The 8302-nt window shown below is 48.8% G+C and overlaps 2 protein-coding genes across 2 annotated transcripts; both read right to left on the bottom strand.

Annotated features, from left to right (window-relative positions):
* Positions 1 to 352: 352 nt before the first annotated feature.
* LOC103529941 (cytochrome b-c1 complex subunit 8) lies at positions 353 to 1553 on the bottom strand. The gene is made up of 2 exons (XM_008495458.2): positions 1339 to 1553; positions 353 to 582 (listed from the first exon to the last, which is right to left on the bottom strand). The coding sequence occupies exons 1-2, from the start codon at positions 1490 to 1492 to the stop codon at positions 488 to 490; spliced, it is 249 nt and encodes an 82-aa protein (XP_008493680.1). The 5' UTR covers positions 1493 to 1553; the 3' UTR covers positions 353 to 487.
* Positions 1554 to 3370: 1817 nt separating this feature from the next.
* GDF9 (growth differentiation factor 9) lies at positions 3371 to 4873 on the bottom strand. Its single transcript, XM_008495459.2, has 2 exons — positions 4444 to 4873; positions 3371 to 4326 (listed from the first exon to the last, which is right to left on the bottom strand). The coding sequence occupies exons 1-2, from the start codon at positions 4871 to 4873 to the stop codon at positions 3371 to 3373; spliced, it is 1386 nt and encodes a 461-aa protein (XP_008493681.1).
* Positions 4874 to 8302: the final 3429 nt, after the last annotated feature.

Genomic DNA, 8302 nt, shown 5'->3' with positions numbered 1-8302 from the left:
GGGCTGGGGGCAGAGTCCACGCTCTGTCCCAAGCTGTCAGCCAGCTCACACAGCTCTTGGGCAACACCAGACCAGGGGGTTATTTGTTTTTCACAGATCTCACGGTTAAAGGGAAAAGAAGCAGGTAGATAATGGCAGGAATGAGCTGTTATTTCAAACCACCTCAGCCCTGGTGACACCAGAGCCACTGGGAAACAGTTCAGAGAAACGTGAGTCCAAAAAAAGGCTGGATATGCTGCAACATCTCAGAGTCTGAGGTCACAGAACTTCAGCCTGATTGTACAGAGGGAACCAGGCAGAGATTTGCTGCTGCTCCCCTGAAATGTCTCAAGACAGAGATTTCACACAAAGCCACGGGGCAAAGTTAAAGTTTATTTAGTCAAGACTTATCTCCCCGTTTTAATACACTTTGAGTCATGTGGACAGAGAACTGTGGAACGGAGGGACACGGGTGATGCTCTCAGGTAACAATCACTCCTTCACTGGATCACTGGTCGTTTTCATAGTCAGCGGGGTTCTTCCTCTTCAGCCTCTCAAACTCCTGTGTCCCCCAGGAATACAGGAGGTAGGCTGCCACGAAAGCTGGAAAACAACTTGGAATACTCACAAACTGCACTGCAAAGCTCCTCCTCCCACAGAAAAGAGTTAAACAAAGCCACCAAATCCCTTTCCCTTTGGTGATGAAGGGGTGCGAGAATAAAACACCCCCAGGATCCTCTCAGAATCCCTTTAGGGTCTTGTCAGGATCCACTTGGAACCCCCTCGGGATCCCCTGAGAATCCTCCTGGAATCCCCTCAGGATCCTCTCAGAAGCCCCTCAGAATCCTCTTGGAATTCCCTCAGGATCCTCTCAGACTCTCCTCAGAACCCTCTTGGAATCCTCTCAAGATCCATTTGGCATTCTCTCAGCATCCCCTGAGAATTCTCTCAGAATCCACTCAGAATCCCCACAGGATGCCCTCAGAATCCTCTTGGAATTCCCTCGGGATGCTCTCAGGGTCTCCTCAGGATCCCCTGAGATTCCTCTTGGAATTCCCTCAGCATCTCCTCAGGATCCTCTTGGAATTCCCTCAGCATCTCCTCAGGATCCTGTTAGAATCACCTCAGGATTCCCTCAGTGTCTCCCCAGAATCCACTCAGAATCCCCACAGGATGCCCTCAGAATCCTCTTGGAATTCCCTCAGGATCCTCTCAGGGTCTCCTTAGGATCCCCTGAGATTCCTCTTGGAATTCCCTCAGCATCCCCTCAGAATCACCTCAGGATTCCCTCAGTGTCTCCCCAGAATCCTCTCAGGATCCCCTCCGAACTCCCTCACCATCCCCTGGGGCCATACTTACGGGGCACCACCTTGAAGACCTGGGAGGCGAACCGCCGCCCGACGTTGGGCAGCCCCTGGGAGAAGATGTTGGGCACAGCTCGTTGTTCGAAGGGGGAGAGGCTGTAGGTGATGACATGGCGGACCCGAGCCAGGTTACCGAAATGAATCCCCATGGTGTCACCTTCTTCACCAACGCCGCTGCCGCCGACAGCCCCGGAAAGGGAAGCGGCATCCAAGATGCCGCTTCCCTTTCCGGGGCAGCCGGCGGCTTTTTTTCTTTAATTTTTTTTTTTTTTCTCGTAATTTGATGGTTTTTTCGCTCTCTGAGTAAAGTCCCTTCCTCACCACCTCAGGGGGTGATGGCGCTTCCCCCTCACGCTGCTCTCTCCCTGTCACATCCCTTCCCCACAGGGTCGCTCCCTCCCTCCCTGTGTAAAAACAAATAATGCATCCATATAAATCGCAGGTTTTGCAGTTATTTAATTTCCCCCGAGCTCAAAAGACGTCCGAAGAAGGTGATCAGAGGGGCTGCAGCATCTCTGAGAGATTCGGGGTTGTTCAGGAGATGGCTCCGAGGAAACCTTCGAGCGCTTTCCAGGGATTTCAGGGATTCGGGAGATTTCGGTGAGATGTGAGGAAGAAATCCTTCATCTTGAGGAAGAAATCCTTCATCTTGAGGAAGAAATTCTTTACCTTGAGGAAGGAATTCTTCACTGTGAGGGTGGTGAGAGCCCATCCCTGTCAGGGCTGGATCCTGCAGCAGCATCAGCCCTGCAGGACCTGATCTCAGCCCTTACCGAGGTTATGCACTAAAGCTGACCCAAAAATGCTGTTTCTGTGGCCGACACCAGCACTTTGTCTTAAAAAGGCTTTTTTGCATTTGTGCTGAAGAAAGAATTCACTTCTGTTTTCCTCCTTGGTGTCTCTGGGAAGCTGTGTTCCCAGTGTTTGAGCGGGATTAGCAGAGGTGATGGTGTAGGAGGTGATGATGGAATGGTTGGGGTTAGAAGGGAGCTTTATATCAAATATATCTTCAGTAGGGGACAAAGAGTGCTATTTTGTGTTGTATCTGAGGCTGGGGGCTGGTTAGATGGTGAATGGCATTTCTGTATCAATGCACTAAAGGTTTGAGAAGATGGTGCTGCTCTATATCCTTCTAGGAGAGAGAAAAATAAAATCCCCATCAAAACTGTTTGGTTTTTAATGTGATCATCATAAAAAAATCACAATTTGGGTCTTCAGCATTTTTTACAAAGTTTTTCAAAGTTCTTTCAAAAGTGTTTCAAAAGTTCTTGGGTCTGGAAAAATTGAGGAGAAAATAAATTGATTATAGTGAAGACTTTGCTCGAATGTGTGTATGAAATGAAGAACTGTAAAGTACAGTTTTACTGTGAGGGGAGGTGAGACTAGCCCCACGTTCTCAGACTACTGAGCCAGCTTAAGGGCATTCAAATAAATAAATTTAAAACAGGCTTCTAAAAGCCAAGTGTTTTTTAGGAAGCTTGAGACAAAAGAAAAGCAAGAGGCAACCTTGTTCCTTTTTACCCTGACAAAGGGTTGGCTTCTTGCTTGGAGGAACTGGAAAGGTGGTAGGGAAAGAAACAAAGATCAGAGAAAGTAATTTTATCATTAAAAATGTCTCTTCCCAGACTCTCGGCTGGAGATGTCACAGAGAAGATTCCTTTAGAGTAAGACCAGCAGGCGCTGAGTGGAAGCGGTGCACATGACAGGCATTTATTTCTCCTTTTAAATCTATAACAAAACAGCTTAAAACAGACACCTGGTAGTTGAAACCTCTTTCCACGCCTTAAATGCAAAATCATTCCAATAAAAAGCTACTATTTACATTTCATTTCACACCCTAGAAAAGCCAAGTGAATTACATTTTTAAAAAAAAAACAAACCCCAAACAATATTTCTGTGACGCCAACACCTCCCGCTAACCCCGCGTGGTTTTGGGGGGCCACCCCGATGCTAGTTCTGTTGATTGGGTTGGAGAATGCAAAAAAACCCAAAACACCCAAAAAAAAAAACATCCTTAAAAGCAGCCACTACCTACAGGTGCACTTGGTGGCAATCATATCTTCATACTCTTTGTAGACGATGGAGCCGTCGGGCTCGATGGTGAGGACGCTGAGTGGGCTGTACTCTGCGGGGACACAGGAGGGCTTGGGGACAGAGGGGTCCAGCTTCTCGTAGATGATGTTCTGCACCATGGTGTGGACCGGGGAGCCGTAGCGGTGCCCCACCACCCTGGGGCAGTCCCCTTTGCAGTACTGGGGGCTGTACCTGTGGGGTGCGATGATCCACTTGTCCCATTTCAGCTGGCTGAAGCTGAGGCGGAAGCTGTGCAGCTCGCACTCGTTTTGGGGGAAAACGAACTGCTTGAAATACTGGCTGAGGTTGTAAGGTGGGGTTGCTGACGGGGCTCCTTTTGGGTGCTCCTCTCTTCGCCGCCGAGAAGCCCTTTTGCCCTGTGAATCCTCGTGTCCTTGGTCACCCGTGGGATCCAGGCGTGGGCTGTCCCCTGGCCGGGGCCAGGCTGGGTTTGTCCTCCTGTGCCCCAGGGAGTTCCACCTGTGATGTGCCTGCTCGCTGGTGTCATTCAGGTAAAGGAGAAGGGAAGGGGGGACCAGTGCTGTGTTGAGGGGGGTCACCAGTTTGGTGCTGTGCTGTGGGTCACCCAGCAGACAGGTGAAGTTCAGGGCCATGTGGATGTTCCTCCTGTGGGTGGCAATCAGGGGCTGGAGGAAAGAGGTGACGTCCATCTCCAGCCACCGGCGTTTCCTGGCTTCAAAGTGCAGGCTGAAAGCTGGAGAGTGAGAGAGGCTGGGACAGACCTGGCTGGAGGAACCCTGCTCCTTCACAGCCAAACGACACAGGCACCTGATGGAGGAAGAAACGGGGATGGAGGTGTCAAAGGAATAGAGCAGGACAGACTTGAGTAAGTGCTCCAGGGCAGTGACACGATCCAGGTTGAAGAGTAAATCCACCGAGTGAACGTCTCCTGAGAAAGGAAACAAAATCCTCTTTTTTTTGTATGCTCTGAGCACAGAGTAAATTGAAAACAAAAAACCAAACCCAAACCCTTTGAGCTTTTCAGCAGAGGCCACCCCACACCTACCTTTCCTGAGGTCCCTGGGGGGGTGCTCACATTCCAAACAGGGGGTGAAAAGCCGGACTGTGTTATAGAGGTGGCTTTTGTTAGCCTTTGGGATCCCCTCCTTGGTAGCAGACATCTTATACAACCTCTTCATGTACCGAAGGGCTCTGGAGTCTGGCTGCAGCCTGGGGCTCTCACTTGCCCAGCTCTGCTGGCCCCGGTCAGACAGCACCTTGAGAAGGGGAGGCAGGAGGGCATAGCCACCCCTGACACTTCTGGGCAGCTGCAGCAAGGGGTTGAGGTCACTGGCTGTGCCCTTAGGGGCCCCCAAAAACCCTGAGGTCTTGGCAGAGCTGGGATGAGCCCTGGAGTGGGGGGAACACTGGATGTTAGAAGAAAACCAGTGGAGACAGCAATAGACACAGACACAGATCCTCCAGGTACTCTCCATCCTCTTGAGGGATGCAGGGCCCCCTCCCCCCCAAATGCCTCCCCTAAAATATTCAAGAAAAAAAAAAAAAAAAGAGTCCCTGAGCCTAATCCCTTATATATGTTGCAGCTGGGGAATGGGGGTGGGAAGGAGGTTTTTTTTCTGATTAAAAGCCAAAGAGAAAGATCTGCAGCTGGCTCCTCCAACCCACAGGCTGGTTTGCCTTTGGGCTTCAGCCTATTAAAGCAAATTAGAAATAAGAGCCTCATTCTTAACCTTTTTCACATGGTAAAACTGCAACCCAAGAGCGAGTGCTGCCCTCCAGAGGGAGCTGGGGAGGCAAGGGAGGTCTGGCTACATCCACGCCTGTTTGCACAGCTAAATAAAGCTGAATATGATTGCTCCTAGCAATAGTAAACCAATAAAACCAAAAGAAACCCCCCTTTTATTTTCTGTTAATTTATTTCTCCCTTCTTCACTTCTGTGTAGTCAGTAACACCATCCACTGGAGAGGGAAGTAGCTGAGGCCCTGGTACCATCAGGTTTCTTTTCATTCCAGCACATCTTTACCTCCAGTCTGAGGAAAGGCAGCCAAAAAAGAATAATAAAAAGAGAATGCTTTGCCAGCCAGAATGAGATATCTGTGTTCCAAAAGACTCCAGTGTAATCCTGGTTGTTTCAGGAATATTCATAATCTTATGTAGCTGAGCATAACTGGAGGGATGGGCTTAGTTTATTTAATTAAGAAAATACAGGGTGGGAGGAATCTGTTTTCATGGGAGTTGTGATGCAGTCTGGTGGTGTGCCCAGCCAGGGAGCTGCAATGGTGGGAAAATAATCCAAGAAAAATGGAGTATTTGCTTTGCCTTCCTGAAAACACAGGACAAGCTGGGAAGAACTGAGCCTGTCTGCAACAATTCAGGGCTCAACAAGACAGGAGTGGTACTTGTGGATGCTGAAGGTGTAGCAAGTCCTTAAGTATCAGACTGTATGCTGTGGGACAGAATAATTTTGCCTATTTTTAGATTGACACTCCACCAGTGCAGAGGGCAACCAACCCATAGCTTTGGAAAATGGGACTGAAGTAGGCTGAAGAAAATCATGAAGCAGGTAAGAGGAGAGGAGATTTTTTTGCACTGCAGATTTAACCCTAGCCCTGCCCAGCTGCATCCCCCTCTTTAGCACAGTCCAAGGGCCTGGCTGTAAAACTCAAACCCTTTTCTAAGCTGTCCTGTTGGAAATCCAAGCAGAGGAAGCCAGGGATTCTTCACAGAACTGAAGCCTTAGGGTCTTCCCCTGGGTGTATTTATAAGTTCAGGCAGTTCTGGAGCAGCTTCTGGTCAAGTGGCCTTCCTTTGCTCTGCAGTGGCCTCCAATAAAACTGGACTTTGTGTCACCAGGGATTTTTACCTCTGAAACCCATTCCCCTGAGCAGATGACTGAGCTGGAGCCCTGCAGGGGAGTCAGGAGCTGGGAGAGGGAACAAAAGAGGATGGAGAGAGCTCCCTGAAAGCCAAAGCCAGTTTATCATCCCAAGTGGGACTTTTTGCTGGGCTTCTCCAGGCCTGCACAGGTTTGCTTGGGGTTACAAATCCCAGCTGAGTTTGAGTGCAGGCTCTGGCACACCTACACTCAGAGGTAGCTGGAAATACAAGTGTGCAAGCACTTAGGTGTTAAAGGTGTGCTTAGTAAAACACAGTGTCCAAAGGGATAAGTTTGATGGTGTCCCTTTGAAATTCAGCCTGTTATGGGGCTGCCTGGTAGCCTCCTGTTTCATATATTGCAAATACTTTATTCCCTCTGTTATTAATCACTAGGTTGTTACAGCAGAAACTGTATTTTCCTTTTTTTTCCCTAGGAAACAAACACCAAGCGAGTGCCTGGTCTGCACCACCCCAGACTAATAACAATCTTTAAACTCCTCCAAAGCAGAGCTGAAGAATGTGCAGCTTTGCCCTGTAGCTGCCTAATGAGGTTTTTGTTTGTTTCCCCAAGGGAGCAAAGGCATTAATCACAGGTAGAGCTGCTGTGCCCCAATAAACAAAGTGTTTCCATTTTGGCTGGCAGAGCCGATCCAGTGGACTTTGAAATCCAAGAAGTATCAGGTGCTCTCTGCAGGGCCCATTAATCATGGTGCAGAAACTGAGCTGACTGCCCAGGCAGGGCACCAGCTGAGTGGCTGCTCCCCAGATGGGAGCTGCAGCCATTTCCAGCGACTGGGAAAGAAGAAATGCTTCCTGTTCCTTCTGTTTCAGCTCTTCCTGCCATAAACCCAAAGGATCAGACAGATTATTTTAAAGAACCATAAACACACAAGTTGTTGCCATGGACAGAACCAGAGCTAGAACCCAACATACCACTGACTCTATGACTATGGTGAAAAGGAGATTTTTGGAGCACTGGTGGTTGCAGCCTCTGCTCAGCTCAGTCCAGTTTTACCTCTTGGCATTAACATCAGCAATCCCTTGAACTGATCCCTTTGCCTCCCTGCCTTCTGCCTGCACCCACACCTTCCATTTGGGCTGCTTTTCTCAGGCCCAGTGGAGGAGGTTTTTCCCATCCTTTCTCACATCTGTAATTGTCCCAGGGAAGACACTGTCCTAGCTGGAAGGTCAGCCTTCTGAAGAGCTTGGGAAAGGCCTGAAGCATCCTTAGACACAGACAGAAGCTGGGGCACTGATGGGTAGTTTAGGATTTCCATTTTTTTCTTGCAGATTATTTCTCCTACTACCCTGTGCAGTATCACTGGGGTTTTATTTATGTTTTCATTTACCATCACTTTGTGGTTTGTTTTTTTTTTTTCTGTAGAAATTTCCCTAATGGACCACGAGCCCTTTTCCCTATGTGCTGAGTAAAATACAGCCTAAACTGCCCAGAGAGTTTGTAATCTAAATATAGGCTGAGAGAATGGACTTAGCTGGTGAACAGTTGCCTTGTCTTTGTCAGCAGAGGTTTAGGGATTTAAAGACGATTATGAGAGCCTTGTTGTTTGCAGCAGGGACAGCAGGAAGCTTTTGTTTGAGAATTTAACAGGTGAGTAAAGAGCAACCCCACAGCCTCACCCAGCCATGAGAAGCAGCCCAGGTTTCCCTTTCCTCCTTGCCTGCTGGTGGCCACTTGGGGGTTGGTGTGGAATCTTTGTCAGCCCTCTCCACTTTTCCTGACATGCTTCTGGAGAGCTTGCTTAGGGCTCTTCTCTGTCAAGGGTTTGGTTTACAACTGGTTGATACATCAGGGAGGAATGCAGATACTCAGTGACACCTCCTGAGCAAATACCCCCTGGAAAACTCCTCCTGGTAATCAGATAGTCTTTAAAATAATAATGAGGGAGCTCATTCTCTGAACAGAAACAACAGCTGCAGACAGGAGCAAGGCTGCTGGAGGGAAGGTGTCCCCTTCCTTCAGCACAGGGACATCTCCATTTGCTGGAATCTCTGGGCTTTGTGGCAT

Source organism: Calypte anna, chromosome 13, assembly GCF_003957555.1.
Source record: "Calypte anna isolate BGI_N300 chromosome 13, bCalAnn1_v1.p, whole genome shotgun sequence".
NCBI classification, from domain to species: Eukaryota; Metazoa; Chordata; class Aves; order Apodiformes; family Trochilidae; genus Calypte; species Calypte anna.
The sequence above is the reverse complement of the archived record's forward strand: the minus strand, read 5'-3'. Positions and strand labels throughout refer to the sequence as shown.